The 15698-nt window shown below is 33.8% G+C and overlaps 2 protein-coding genes across 5 annotated transcripts; both read right to left on the reverse strand.

Moving 5' to 3' along the window:
• Positions 1-4034: 4034 nt before the first annotated feature.
• LOC108917890 (saccharopine dehydrogenase-like oxidoreductase) lies at positions 4035-8500 on the reverse strand. 3 transcript variants are annotated; one of them, XM_018724702.1, is made up of 7 exons: positions 8348-8500; positions 6553-6737; positions 6108-6347; positions 5367-5640; positions 5051-5288; positions 4733-4995; positions 4035-4539 (listed from the first exon to the last, which is right to left on the reverse strand). In XM_018724702.1, exons 2-7 carry the CDS (start codon positions 6725-6727, stop codon positions 4434-4436), a joined length of 1296 nt encoding a protein of 431 aa, XP_018580218.1. In that variant the 5' UTR covers positions 6728-6737; positions 8348-8500; the 3' UTR covers positions 4035-4433. The 3 variants fall into 3 exon arrangements, with proteins under 3 accessions (XP_018580218.1, XP_018580217.1, XP_018580216.1); XM_018724701.1 differs by having other exon boundaries at positions 6553-6746; XM_018724700.1 differs by having other exon boundaries at positions 6553-6751.
• A 368-nt stretch (positions 8501-8868) lies between these two features.
• LOC108917796 (G kinase-anchoring protein 1-like) lies at positions 8869-11705 on the reverse strand. 2 transcript variants are annotated; one of them, XM_018724555.2, is made up of 6 exons: positions 11389-11705; positions 11045-11333; positions 10834-10985; positions 10656-10782; positions 10428-10606; positions 8869-9171 (listed from the first exon to the last, which is right to left on the reverse strand). In XM_018724555.2, the coding sequence occupies exons 1-6, from the start codon at positions 11548-11550 to the stop codon at positions 9160-9162; spliced, it is 921 nt and encodes a 306-aa protein (XP_018580071.1). In that variant the 5' UTR covers positions 11551-11705; the 3' UTR covers positions 8869-9159. The 2 variants fall into 2 exon arrangements, with proteins under 2 accessions (XP_018580071.1, XP_018580070.1); XM_018724554.2 differs by having other exon boundaries at positions 8869-9343.
• Between the last annotated feature and the right edge of the window lie 3993 nt (positions 11706-15698).

Raw genomic sequence — 15698 nt, forward strand, 5'->3', positions numbered from 1 at the left:
GATGATGAGTAAAAACGGGACACGCCAAATATTACATTTTTAAAATGGAACACCCTGTATATTTTTAAACATATGGATTTCTGAGAAAATTCAATATATGGCGATATAAACAGTTTATCATTTTAGTGCGGGGTTGCCAAGTTATGTAGAAAATTCTTCGAATTTTGGAAAAACATGATCTCGAAGAAGTTGTATCTTTCAACTAGTAACACTTGGAACAAAAATATTTGACAGGGTTATAGGCAAATGTTAGACAATGGCTCCTATATTAGTTAGATCTATATCGATATTTTATACAGTTCATTTTTTATAATACAATCATTTTTAGAAAGTTTAAACTTGATTTTGTAAAATTTTTCAAATGGTATTTTATTGTTCTATTTTATTCACATATCAGTGTACTTCAACTTTTATTCAGTATGTTCTACACCCAAAGTTGTTAGTTTTTAAGATATAGCAACATTTCTGAAAAAACTTAATTTTTATTATTTTATTAAGTACCACAAATAAATATTAACTAATAAAATTAACTCAAAATGGAATGATAAATTATGAACTGACAGGTTGACACAATGTGAAAGTTTTTTCCAAAGCCATTTCGTGCCACCGAAAATAATAAAAATTAGGTTTTCCAAAGATGTTGCTATATCTTAAAAACTAACAACTTTAGGTGTAGAACATTCTTAATAAAAGTTGAAGTGGACTGATATGCGAATAAAATAGAACAATAAAATACAGGGTGTTCCATTTGAAAAATTTTAGAAAATCAAGTTTAAACTTTCTTAAATTGATTGTATTATAAAATGCCCTGTATAAAACATCGATATTTAGCTAATATAGGAGTATTTGCCTAACATTTGCCTATAACTCTGTTAAACATTTTTGCTCCAATAAGTGTTGGTAGTTGAAACTTAATACAACTTCTTCGAGGTCATGTTTTTTCCAAAATTCAAAGAATTTTCTACATTACCTACTTGGCAACCCCGCACTAAAATGTTAAAATGTTTATATTGCCATATATAGAATTTTCTCAGAAATCCATATGTTTAAAAAAATACAGGGTGTATAATAAAATGCATATAAACAGGTACTCGATGTTATAAATTTTTACTTTCATAGTTGATTTTATTCCTTTTTTAAATCAAACGGGCCAATAATTGATATTGTTCATGTTTTTAAAATTTTTAAATTGCACAGCAAAATACATTCCATTTTTTTAAGTCGTATTTTCACTCTTACACTTTTCTTTCGTATCTCGTAAAATAACGTGGTCAATTTTTGCTTAAACATACCAATTGTTAGGATTTTGATGTCAAAATAAAGTTTGAGTCTGTTTTAGTTAATTAAAATTCTGTTAATCATAAGAAACATAATTAAATTCAGATATACAGGTATAAGAAACAGATGTTCACATTTTACAAATTATAAAAAATAGTATTCTTGAAGACGAGACCGGTTTTATTAAATGTTTTTTGTAGATCCTTGAAATGTCGCTACATCTTACAAAAACAAAAGACGACAGTCGCTGCCTTGAGTAAAGTATTCACGCACAAATAATTTTTTGCTCCTGACCTCAGACCTGTGTTCAAACAAATGAAAGAGTTGTAAGGAATTTGAGATGTGAGCATGTATCATTCACATTCTCAAATTTGCAGTTTAGTTTTTAATTTTTTCATAGTGATATTTTATTTAATAATTTTTAAGAAGGTTTGGAATACTAAGCTGTCAACAAAAAAGTCGTGTTACGCTTAGTATGTAAATAACAGTTCATATACAGGATGTTCCAATTAAATCCTCCCACCTGGAAAATATCAGAAGGAAAAAAATACAAAAAAAACCTGTCACATCGATTTTCTTTTCAAAAGGGGGACACGTGATAGCGTAAGTTTTGGTGTCTCGGAAGCTACCCCTTAGGGTCGTCAGATAACGCCCGAAATGCTTCGAAATGTTCGTTCGGAAGTAGAGCAAAGATTTTATTATTGTATGGAAGTGGAGGGAAACCAATTTGAACATTCTTTCATTCATTGATATTTTGTCTTATTCTTTAAGTGATGATTTTATTGTCATATCCAAACTAAAAAAAATTAAATCTAGCATCCTAAAAAACCGCCGTCCCCCAAGTTTTATGGCAACTTTCAAATTTGTTTGGAAATTATTCCTAAAAAATCAAAAACAATAAAAAACTTTAACATTCTGTGTATCGAAAACTAAGCATTTGAGGACTCACGTTTGTAGTAAGAAAAGGTCTTATTTTGACCTCAAAAATACGCCTCTAAATTCTTTGTACTGAATTTTGAATCACCTTGTGTATCTAAATACATATAACTTTTGTAAGTTTGAATGAGGGTCATATTTACACGAAGGCTGCCTTTGACCTCCATAAACATATATAATAAATTCCGTTGTGAAATCAGTTTTTTTAAACCTTTTTTTAAGTAATTCACATACTTCGCTGTGAAACAAGTCACATAGTCACCGCCCGTTTCGCCCTTCCGCAAATAAGATCCACTTCTTATTTGTGGAAGGGCGAAACGGGCGGTGACTATGAGACGCCATCATTATAGCCATCCTTCTCTATCACATGGATTTCTATGGCTTACTTTATCGCTCTCACGTAACTTCAGATAGACCATCGGTACTTTCCTACCCTGTATGTATTAGCTTTGTTCCTAGTAGAATCCAAAACAGTTTTCAACAGTCAGACGCATGCGCATATGGATATGATGCTTACATAAGGTTCAAAATTTATTGTTTTGAATCAAATGCGATTGCGTCTATGCAGTATGCACTAATAATGCCTAATGTTCTAATGCACTTGGAACAAAGCTATTGAAATGAAGAAATTGATGTCAAAAATTCTTTATTTCAACCAATCAAATTGAATCTGCAAATCGCTACTGCATGAACTTAAATTTAGAACATGTTCTAATTAAGTTCAGAAGTACCAACCCAACAAATTTCCAGCCACAAATTTCAAACTCAAACAATCTCAAATCAGTAAGGAGGTTATGGGTTGTTATCGGAAAATGTAAATAATTTTGTGGCGTCGTACTAGTTTTATATTGTTTTTACAGATTTGTTACTTACAAAATTAATATTTATATATGTGTCAAAACAGTACCGCTGTTGTACCACTACAATTAATTAAGAGTGGAAAGGTGACATTTTTGAAATTCATTTGCTTCTTTGTTGGTAGAGCATTAATTTGATAATCTGGGGTAGAACTGACTCATGTATCAAATAAGTCTGTAGCAGTGTAGTGTAAAACCAAACCGTTTTCAAATAAATTCGTAAATTAATTCATGAAGAACTTCGTAAATTTATTCATGAAATTGTCCAAGTAAAACAGCTATGTCACAGTCAGAGTAAATAAGTGAAGTGCTGCTAGAAGTGCTACTGCTACTTACTAACTTCTTACTACCACTACTAGAATTTGAGGCTGTTTTTTCATTCTAACCTGCTAGAACTCTATAAAAGTACCTACAAATATGAAAATTGAAAACAAAACTATAACCTCAAACATTAACTCCTTTCAACACCAACATTTTATCCCGATATTGTTCTTTTCTGTACAAGCTGAAGCGAATAAAAATCACTTTCAGTTTATTCACTTTCTTCAGCACAAAAGAATATTAGTAATATCAAATCCATGCTTAGATTAGATACGTTAGAACACAACTTTCTCTTTCGCCAGCTGGCGATTGGCGTTATTAATTTTTCACGAGATTCTATTCAACCAGTTGGCAATTGCAGTATCTCGAGCATAAACTCAACAGTTTGTCACTATTCATTGTAAACGAATCATTAATATTGGTAACACTAAAATGTACATATTTTTACTTTGACATTGCTATGTTGGTTGCCTAAGCTCGGGGGTCACGTGGCTTGTAATCATTTATGAAACCTCTGTACTTACTGTATCCGAGATGATTCCATGTGAACACCTTCGTGCGAGAGATTAGCGTTCATAAATTCCTTGTTTAGGCGTAGAAATCCACCTCCACCTTGTCGCATGTACAGAAAAAATAGCCAACTTCCAATAAAATATAAATTTTTATTAGACCGTTACAACAGTATACACGATAATAATTAATAATCCATCATAAAGCACATTGTCAGTCTCTAGAGATACATTAAGCCATTGCAAAAGTATAAGACGTACAGATAAACCCTACAAACATTACATTACTTCAATTAAAAAAAAAAACAAACAAACAGATTCCGTATCTAATTCACGTTCTTTGACTAACTTCAATGCAAAAACACAATTTGTTATCCCGAAATATGGCCGACCTTAAAATATCAATACGAATCGAGTACAAAACTAAGTTACGTGTAAATCTAATACCTACAGAAACGATTAAATGCATATTAAAATACTTAGTAATTGCAGTAACCCTTATGAAATAAATAAATTGCGAGCCAGTCGTGGTTTACAGATCCTTCTGCGAGATGACATCGAAGGTGACGCCGTTCTCGTTCAGCTGTTTGACGAGGGACGTCTTTGCGAACGCCGCCCCCGGAGCCAAAACTCCTCCCCTGAAACGAACGACGCTTCAGTCTCGATCAAAACGTTACAAAACAAATGCCAATCTAGTCAACGCTAAGAAAGAAATACTAAGAAGACGTGTGTAAAGGAGAAACCAAGGACGGAATGGAAAGGAGCAATTTCTATGGAACAGAAAAGTTGGACACTCAGTACAATACCTGCAAAAACAAAAAAAAAACTTACTTTCCAGGCAATTTATCGTTCTCGGTGGCAATTACGATGGCCGACAACACCAAGCAGACACATGTGGCCCCGTACCCGGGGTTATTCCCCTTGACTCGCCCCACAATGCACTTGTCGCAAGGTTTGGGGTACTGGTCGTCCTTGTCCGTCAACTTCTCCTTCCACCCCTCGCCGTACAAAGTAATCTGGAACCAAGACTTTTGGATTTTCTCTTCCGGAGGCGATTTCTTACTGAAGTAACCGCCGCTGAAAATCTCCGGATACTGGAAAATATGAAAAAAATCGGTTTCCAATGACACGTGGGATATTTCGACTTACGTTCAATAGAAGTTTTCTTCCAAACGAGAATTTAGTGAAGAGGCTGAAAATCGTACCGAATATGGCCAATAGGATCAGCCCCATCAGCGATTTCACAACGAAATAAGTCCCGACTTGTACGGGCCTTCTTTGATCCACCTCGTAAAAGTACAACTGGGACCTCTTTATCACCGAACGATCCGAGCCGGGGAACGGAACGACCCAGCCGTCAACGACATTAGATTTGTGCGGCATGACCCTAAAAGGATAAATTTATTCACTACCCGCGATACCATTAGTCTCGTAACTGTAAAAAAAACAGATCGCATAGACTTACTTATGTTTCAATTGCGGCTCGAACTTGGGCAACTTCTTGGGGAACAACTTCTTACGCAGTTCGACCAAGTCGTTCCAATGACCCAGAGAAGTGACGGCTGAATGCCAAGTACCGTAATTCACTGCGGAACCCGGTGTAGATCGACTACCTTCCTCCCACGCCTCCATGTAGGTGACAACGGAATTAAGGGTACCCTCGAACTCTTGCTGGAGGAAAACGATACCTAGATCCGCGGGGATGCTATCCAAACCACAGGCGCTGACCACGTACACACCTGAACATAGATCGAGCGTCAATCACGATGCTTACACTTCGAAGAAATAGAGGATTTCTTCCATAGATCACGAAAATAGTTTTTTTTTTAAATAAAGATCATAAAATTAGATTTTTTTTAAATTCAACTGTATTTTTAGACAAATTAGACACTAATACCTGCATGCGGTTCCATTTTTAACGATACTTATTGGAATAACTAAAAAGTGAAATTAATAACGCGTCTTTCCACTTGTATGCTTATGACAAGCACTGACATGACACAGTTGTCTCTCTTTTACACTTATTTGGCATCTTCAAAGACTTTGTACCAAATTCGAGAGCAATACATTGTTGTTTGAAAAAGATATGACCAAATTTAATTTAAAAAAAGAAAATATTATTTTTTGACGTTCGATCAGCCCCAACAAAGAACAGTAAACGACTCCTCATTAAAAATAACGTTCCTGAGCTGAAAATAGGAATTACCTTTCTCTTTGGCCGCCACGTTTTGCTCCAACTGGACTTTCTCCATATACTGTGGCTCGCCGCTAACATCCACGTGATGGGTTCCCGCCGCAATACAGGCCTTTACGACGGCTTCCCCCAAGGTGGGGAAGAATGGGCCACAGCAGTTTATGACGACCTTCGCCCTTTGAGCCATCTTCAACAAGGACTCTTCATCGTTGATGTCGACAACTATGGTGGGGATCTTCTCCAGATCCGCTTCTACAAATTTGCTATAAAGTGTGAACTATCCACGATGGAAACACATTCATTTGTATAAAAAATCTTATTTACTTCGATTTTTCTTTTTTTTAAGATACAGATTAACGCACTCTAGATATTTTTCAAAATAAAATATGGAAAATATTTTTTATTCCGACACAAAATGAAAACGATATCTTTTACTGAAATTGACGCTCAATCTTACCGATTTCTTTTCCAATTTTCTCCAAAGCCTGTTTGAGTTTCTCTTCCGAGCGGCCAGCAACGCCCCAGGTCATGTTGCGGCCACTGGACTTGGAGAATTTGTGTAAATAGGGAATGCAGTGAATTCCCGTGAAGCCTGTGGCCCCCAATAGCAGTAGATCCAAACGGTCCGTCATGGTTCAAACCCTATCGATACTACACTAAGAAAATGTATTTATTTTTATCATTCTATTGAAAAATCAATCAGTCATTGCCCTCTAACATACATATTTATGTCCGCTCATATATTGTATTAATGGAATAAAAGTTCCAGGGATATTGTGCAAATGACATATCATGTAAATTTGTATTAGTCATCATCATTAATAAGCAATTCTACTCCAAGGATATTTACATAATAACACAACCGATTTAATTAACAAACCATCGACGATGTTAAATACATTAGACATATAATTGAATAAATAATTATTACAAGGTAACATATACATATAAAGTCAAATACAAGGAAATAATTATAAATTAGAAAAATATTAAAAATATGTTGATTTTGTAGTAGTGACTTCATAAATATTTATATTATCTAAATATTATTGGCCTCGAATTATAAAAAATTGTTTTTTATGTACGTTTAGTTCTTTTTTTATTATTCACATGCCTATTTAACGTTTTTGTTTCAATATAACGAAAATGGAAAATATAAAACATATTTTTGTTTGTCTTTATAGTTTCTTTTAAAAATGAAATTATTGTTATTATTCAGAACCTTGAAGCAAAATAAGGTCATTCTTGTTTTTAAAAGTAATATCTATTATATTACTATACCCACTTTATTTGTACCAGACTTTGACCATTGATAAACAGAAGCCTAATTGTTTTCCACATTGTTCTGGGATAAGGATTATCTAGTTGGCTTACATCCAATTACTAACAAAACACCCTGTATACAATTATTGTTTCTAAATAATGTTCTAAAGAAACATTATTACTTAAAATTTCAAAATTCAACTACAAAACATGAATGCCTCATTGTATCAATAAAAAAGTATATAAATGCAATGCACCTCTGCCAGAAAAATATTTTGAGATCACCACAGGGACCTCCACACTTCAACGGCCAGACTTGCCTTTTGAACAAGTTTATTTATGGCAAGTGTGGAAAGCCAAGGTAAACCTAAATTTAAACCAATAAAGTTCACTCCAGGCACGCCTATTTTTATTTTATTTACCACCCATTAAGAACATGTACATTATTTACTGTACTGTTTCGAGGCGGTTACACTGACATAGTTGATATGCTGCCCACGGAAACACCTATTTATGATAATGTGGGCAAAACGATCGTTTTGGAAAGGAATAATAATTAAAGATGATTGCCCAACATTTGTTTATGATAGTTAATTTTAGATCAAAGGAATGTTGCTGAGCAGAAGTTTGCATCAATAAAAGTTAACAAATCGGATGCACTGGATATAGATACCACAGTGTATAGGAATATCTTTTCAAAAATATACACTTCTAATCGCTATATTAGACCCAAGTTTTATCAGGTATCGTTTTTCCTTGGCAATAAAAAATACACAAAAAATTAGAAACGAAATAATTGTTAATACATTGATTAATGATTACTCTATTTTCTATCAATTTCCTACACTAATTACAAGCGATAACGGCACAAATTCGTAAAACAAACACGGGACAATTATTTTTTAATTATTAACGATAACTTTTTCCAATTCATTTACGACATATTATAAAATATGGCTTAAAATAGTTATTTACTGAAAAAGTCTTACCTCTTATTGTGTAGTAACAGACCTTTATCCTTTCAACCGGCTTTTTGAACGATGAACGGTACGAGATATGCAAAGCAAGTTTGTAACACGTCGCAAGTCGAATTAAAAAAATTAGGACGCAGTTAAATCTGAAAATGCCAGATGTCAAACGTCACGGACTTGCAGACGTCAAGTGTCAAATGTGAAATGTCAAATTTCAAATAAAAGGAGTATTCCATTTCACAGCTTAGATCTTCAGATGGTGCTTAAAAAATTATTTTGAAGATTGGAGATTCGACCATTCCAATTTCGATGACTAGATGATTGTTTGTGAAGTATATACATAAGCAAAGCTACCAGTCAAATTCATTTTTAAGGACATTTTAAATTCTTTCGTGAGCAAATTGAATACGCTTCAGTTACTTATGCAACCCTATATTCAAAGAGGTGTATAGAGAATAAAGGAATATTGTTTTCACTGAATAATCAGTATTTCTGTGTAATTTTCTAGTTCCTTATAAATACTAAAAAAAAAAACGAAGTACAGATATAAATTTTATTAGAGCTTATTAGAACTTACACATTTCCTCTACATTAAGAGAGGCATTTCAACTTAAAAAATACTTTTAGTGAAATTAGAACATTTCGAGCGGATTCGGAACGATTTCAGCGAAATAAGTTTCAAACTGCCCGAAATAAAAAAAAAGAGAAATTTCCTACAAAGTACGAAGATATCACAAAATCGCCTCTCTTAACAACAAAACAGCCTGCACGTATGTTATGAAAATACAAACACTAAATGTACTCTTACAACTAATAGTTTGATTGAAGTTTTACTTCTTATTCTGAAAAGCAACAGAAGTATCGGATTAAACGGATTCTCACTAACAGGAAAACGATACATCTAAGTATTAAAAAAAATCAATACAAAAATTAAAAGTAAATCAAAACAGTCTTAAAACGTACAAAACAGGCAAAACAAAGGAAACGCTAATGTTAATTTTTCTTCTTCTTGTGCTGCAAAAAGAACAAATAAATAAATAAACACAAAAGCAAAAAGGGACATGCAAAAATACTAAGATACGAACAAATTACGAAAATACATAAAATAATATTTCAGGAAAATATAAGTCGAAATGAAAAACAGTTTTAGTGAATATCGTTTCCATGTACAGCTGTAGACAATAAAAAGCTTTCTACCTAAACTATGCAGGGCCCTTTATAAACAAGTATTATTAATTTTGTTGTATACAGGGTGATTCACAAACGGTGACCAAAAATGAAAACTCGCATTCTTTGGTGAATTTTAAGGAGTCTTTCATATAAAATTTTATCTAGGACACTTCGTTAAAAAGATACAAGGTGTTAAACTTAAAAAAATATTTAAAATTTTTTTAATTAATCATAAAAAATAGACTCACTGAGCTCAGACGGCCCTAAAATTTTGCAGTCTTTTGCACGCATGCGCCTTTAAAATATCTAACATCAGATTCTAATAAATCACCCTGTATAAATTAATTAAAGGTTTTAGGTCAAACCTTTTGTGTCTGCAGCCGTACATGTAACATTCAAATATTTCCGGTAATATTTAAGCATCGGATTTTTACGCAAGTAACAACATAAAAAAGGTAAAATCATAGTAATAAAATGCCAATACGTTCGGAATATGTAAATGCAATATCGTCTTTGAACAATCAGAGTCGAAGCCTAACGGCAAAATAATGACCCACCGCAATTCGAATGACCCGAAAAATGCAAAATTCCACGTGACGTTTGCCGGAGATTGTCGGTTTTTGAATTTTCGACAATGGGCGTTCCCGTCGAGTTTCGCCTCTCTCTCCCACAGTGAAAATTTGCTGTCTTTGGTGGGAGCCGCAGAAAAACGAAAATTTACCTAAGAAAACCCAAAAAAGCCCCTTCAAAAGTACCGACATCGTAAAAATTATGGGATTGAGGGAGCCTATTTCTACCAACGTACACAAAAGTGCTGTTCGCCTGCCTGAAAATTCGACGCTTGGTAACACTTTCTAACTAAACATTTTTTCAGAACTCAAAAAAAAAGCAAATCGGCAGCCAATAATTTTTAAAAACAAACTCTTACCTTGTCTTTGTGTTTTGCGTTGTGAGTTTCTGGCAGCCCGTTAACGTTGGCATTGTTAGCCTTTGTGGAAGACCTCTCTTGCTCTAACAACTTATGCAGCCTGGCCACTTCCTCGGTTAATTCCTCTTTGACGGTGGTCAGTCTTTCTAATTCCAAGAGGACGCCCACCTTGTCTTTCACTGAAATAAAAAGCGGTAAAGAACGGTCGAGGGTTTAATTCCGACTTACTTTCCCCTTGGCTTAACATGCTGCACAGGGTGGTGTTCCGTTTCTTGACCAGTGCTATTTCTTTCTTGGCTTCTTCCAGTTCTTGCTGCAATTGCTCGTTCTTCGCTTTTTCTATTTCTAATTTTTCCTATAACGGAACTAAATAAACAAGGCGTTATGTTTTATTTATGTAACTCACCTGGGCTTGAGCTAAACTAATAACCTCTTCTATATTACTCGCTCTTTCCCTTCGCTTTTCTTCTAGTTTTTCCTTTTTCAATTCTTGCTTGGCAGATACCATCACGTTTTCAAAAAAATTCCCATCTTCCACCTCCGGATCTTTTTCATTATCTACAAACATAAACTTTATTTATATTATTTATTCAAAACACCAGCGAATTGCGATTTACCTTTCGCGGAAGTGTGACTACCGTCCTCAAGGAACTGATCTAAGGACATAGTTTTTGTCTTTTTCTTCTTCATCTTATTGTCTTGTGTTGTAAGGATCACTGACACCGAAGCGTTTTTCTTTTGGTTTTCAAAGTCGAGTTTCGATTGGAGTATCGCACACTGCAAATCCTGTTCGAAATTATCATTTACAAACTCATCGTCCTTTCTCTTCCACTCCTCCCACTGCTTGTCTTCTTTCTTCCCTTTTGTTCTGCTTTTCTTCGATGAAGCATTAGTAGAAGACTGAGGCTAATAAAACGTATTTTACTAAATTTTTTTAGCTTTTTAATCGTTTAGTATTTACCTGGTTCTGTTGACCGGGTACCTTTTTGCTGCTGCCATTAACTGGGATGGTTTTCTTCGCCTGCTTTTCCTGTTTCTTTTTAGTGGACCTGTTGGAAACGGGACGAAATTCTTCGTCCTCTATTTTTAAGCAGGCAAAACGGGAAGGTACTGATATATCCATCTATATTCTGTTGCGTGTCTGCTTGAAAATTGCACAATGTCAATGTTTATTCAAATACACGAATTCCAAACAACGTTTTTTTTAAACAAAGCCGGAAAGTGCAATTCAACACAGAATATAAAAACAACAGTATGTCAAAAACGTGCAATCAGCTGTCTATTTCCATTGTAGTTGAAAGGTAGCAGGGAAACAGGGTGGCAAACAGCATAATATGGAAATTACTAGTTACTTTTAAAAAGCCACAACGATTTCAACTCGACTCAATAAGGTACAATATAGATGTATTCTTGTCTAGATTATTTAAATCATTTTACGTCTTATAAAAATTGTAAATTCATATTTATATGTTTAGAAAAATTTTTGTAGATATATTTTTAACCTATAAAAAAACAAATCATCTTCAATGTACGCACAAACTTTAATAACAGAGACAGAGCTCCCAAAAAAAATTAAAACATTTCAAACAAACACTTCAATTCCCGTTAAAGAAATTTTATATTCATTCAGCGGGTGCGATAATTTTATTTTAAATTTAAAATAACAACTATTAAGGCTCTTTAGTTCAAACGAACTTTGAACTTTAGTTCAAACAGAGATGTGACAGGATTTATTAACTAAATTATGCAACACTTACCTCAAAATGCGAATCATAAAATCGAAAAATTAAAGTTTTTGTGAAAATTGTAAAGTCGCAACTGTTACTTAAAAAATATTTCCCCTCGAGGAGCAATCAGAGGATCTAGTAAATCTATGCGTGTATCACCTGTAAACGCCTCCCTCACGTGCAGAGACGCTCCACCCCCTTTATTATTATCGCATTTGCCACCCTCCACAACGCGGTCGCCTGTCGTGGAGGATAGAGCACGTGTTGCCTGCCTACAAAGCGTCGCGACGTCTACCGTGCGACACGCGTCGGTACCGGGATATATTTCGGCGCTAATTGGGCATTATCTCCTGTTCGGAGAACCACGATTCGACCTGGTGTGACATTTGGTGACTGTTGCGAATCCAACTTGTTTCATGGTAAGTTTTGTTACACTTGTTTATCGTTTTAGAGTTGGAATATTGTTGATTTTTATAAAGAAATATTTCAAAATGATATTATTTATATTTACATGAAAGTCAAACTTTAAATTTTGGAGATATTCGAGCATATAGTATTTAAATAGGTCGTTTATAAATTGTGTTAATACAAGGAGACCTAATAGTGGCTCTTGAGTCACTCCTAACTTACAAATTAGATGCAATAGGCATATTTATTTAATAATGATTCTAGTAAGTGTAACAGAAATACACAACGGTAACAAAAAATGCTACAAATATAATTACCTTTGTATTACTTTTGGGCATTTTGAGAATTAATACAAAATGTAAAACATATGTTATTTTAGTTTTTTAATGGAGTAAACAACTCGATCTGCGTATCGATGTATAGGTACCTACACGAATATTTTTTGTCATACAGTTGCGACGTGAAACATAATATCCTCTTTCTAGGATAATGAACATCGCGGTGCAACATGAAAGGGTACTTTCATGTAAAAATTTTACATGGATATTGCGTGGGATACAGGATACAAGTAGAGTTAAATCCATATTTTAAAAATACAAGATGTTCTAGAAGCTCTATGACAAACTTTGCCTGGGTTAATTGCAAACATTTCTTCTTAAAGCTGTTTTACATTGGCAATTTATTGATCAATTAATTGATGAAGAACTTCGTCAATTTATTGATGAATAAATTGTCAATGTAAAACAGCTATAAGTACAAACATTTAAAAATATATAATTTCATATTTCAATCAAAGTAGCCTGATAAATAGAAACGATGGTTGCTATAACAATTTATCTGTGTCATTTTGTTTATTCAGTTGACACTTACAATTAGCATTAAAGTGTAACCCCGCTCCAAAAAAGGCCATTCGTCCTACTGAAGTGAATGTACAAAATGAAAAAGATATAATAGATGCCGTCATTGACAACTCTTCAATTAGTGTTCGTCATAAATCAAGTAATCTTCATCTATCACCGAATTCTGTATGGCGTGTATTGCTTTCTTCTGCTTTTAACAAGTTCCATATGCCGGTTGTCGAGATATGACTTCATTTGTATCTGATCAACTTTGCGAGGCAAGCAGATTATTAAATTCAAAAATATAGCAACGCAGTGACAAGAGCTGCAGATAGCTTAAGGTATTCAACTGTTGTTGTCCATCAGAGGATTCTTTAGAGGCACTTGTAAAATCTATCCTGCAAATAGAAAAGTCAGTTACACATTACAACTAAGTTCGAGCAATAATGTACATATAACTGAGGACAGGACGTTTCTCTGTGTACGCTAAAAGAATCGCCCTGTAGAAGACCGTGCAGACTGAATCGAACCCCCCAGCAATACCTGGAAACAGTCGCGACCTCCACAGGTCACCTCCACCCACATTTTCCGATCTGTATTAACACATGCGATGTCCAACACGACTTCCGACTCTGACAGTTGTTCCCTGTTTGCTCACCCCTTGTCGTCGTTCACCCGAAACGATTCCGGAGTGTTTTGGTTTTTAAAAAAAAACACGATTAGGGAAGGGTCGCCGCCGTTGGTTTTTTTGTCGGTTCGGTTATTTTTAGGTGACGTAAAAATAGTTTACAAAATACTCGAATATTGTGGCCGATGAGGGTTTTGTTGGGTTTCGAGTAGTTTGAGATAGTTTGACTGCGAGCGGGGTGTCTCAGTCTTTGGGATATTATTAGGAATGCAAGGCTTTTCATTTCCAAATAAACAGACAGTGTAGTGAGTGTAGGACAAAAAAATGGGGCGTATGTATTTAAAAGTCGATTAATAAAAAATACCACCTTCAAAATAGGGTTTTCGTTCCTTTACTACAAAGCAATTAGTACACAGGGAGTATTTAAATGAAAGAACACAAATGGCATTACCTACTAATTTTGGGGCCAAGTAATTCCAGTTTTGCGAAAAGTTGTTTCAGGTGAGTGGGATCTTTAAAAGAAAAGCTGTTCTTGCAAAATTGTCATATAGACCAGACCGGGGCGGATCTGTTTTGAGGAGGATGTGAGAGGGGGCAAGCAAATTTTTTCTGGATTACTTTCAGTACAATTTACATAATATAAGGGTAGGTTCCTAGATCTGGGCGAGGTCCGCAATAGTTTCAAAATTGGAAAAATGTAAAAATTTTTGAAAATACTTTATTTTTTTGAGTTTTTTACTCATTTCTTGGAACCTATGCGTTTTGGTTGAATATTGAAGAGGAAAAAAGTTTTAGAATTGAATTTTGCACAATATACTGTAAGTTAAAAATGTTTAAATTTATTATTTACCGATGTTGTAAAACAGCAATAATTGATGAAAAAAAGGCAAAATAATCAAGTTCTTTGGATAATTTTTTAAAAATATTTTAATTGCTCCGAGGGCATTCTAATTTTGGTAAAAACAACTTTAGAGTATAATAAAACAACGCCGAATTTCATTAAAATCTGTTCGAGTTTTCGCAAAATTTTTTGAACATATTTTCAAATTTTCAAAATGTTGCACAGCCTCAAATAAAGCATCTAGACACTTGAAAATGTTTTCATATAGAGAAGACCGCTCAACCTTTCAAATGGTTTTTGAAAAATTGAAATCGGTTGATTAGGACAGCCACAGTAAATTTTTAAAGTTAACACTTTTTTTTCTTTTTAAACAATTAGATTACATTTATCAGTTTGCAATTTAGTTTTTTTCAAAAATTATAATTTTAAAGTAATATTTTTTTCTTAATGTTGTCTGTATTTAACAAAAAAATTAATTTCCAAATAAAAAAAATTATTTAAATAATTGTAATATTTATAACTAAATATATGCATATTCAAAGTGTTGAAATATACAAATTTTTTCATTGAAAAAATGCAATAGCCCACTAAACACGAAACGTAAATGAAACGTTGCAAATGAGCTGTTTTACTGCACATTTGAAACAATAACTAGAAACGTTGCTGTTTCATTACAGAAATGTAGCACTTGAAAACTTACTTAGTGAAACATAGCCGAAACATTCCAATTGAAGAGAGTTTGAAACNAATTAAGTCATTCACAATACAAATAAAAATATCACAAAGGAGTATTAGAGATATTTAAAAAAATACTCACACTATTTATAC

This window comes from Anoplophora glabripennis, unplaced genomic scaffold, assembly GCF_000390285.2.
Source record: "Anoplophora glabripennis isolate ALB-LARVAE unplaced genomic scaffold, Agla_2.0 scaffold17, whole genome shotgun sequence".
NCBI classification, from domain to species: Eukaryota; Metazoa; Arthropoda; class Insecta; order Coleoptera; family Cerambycidae; genus Anoplophora; species Anoplophora glabripennis.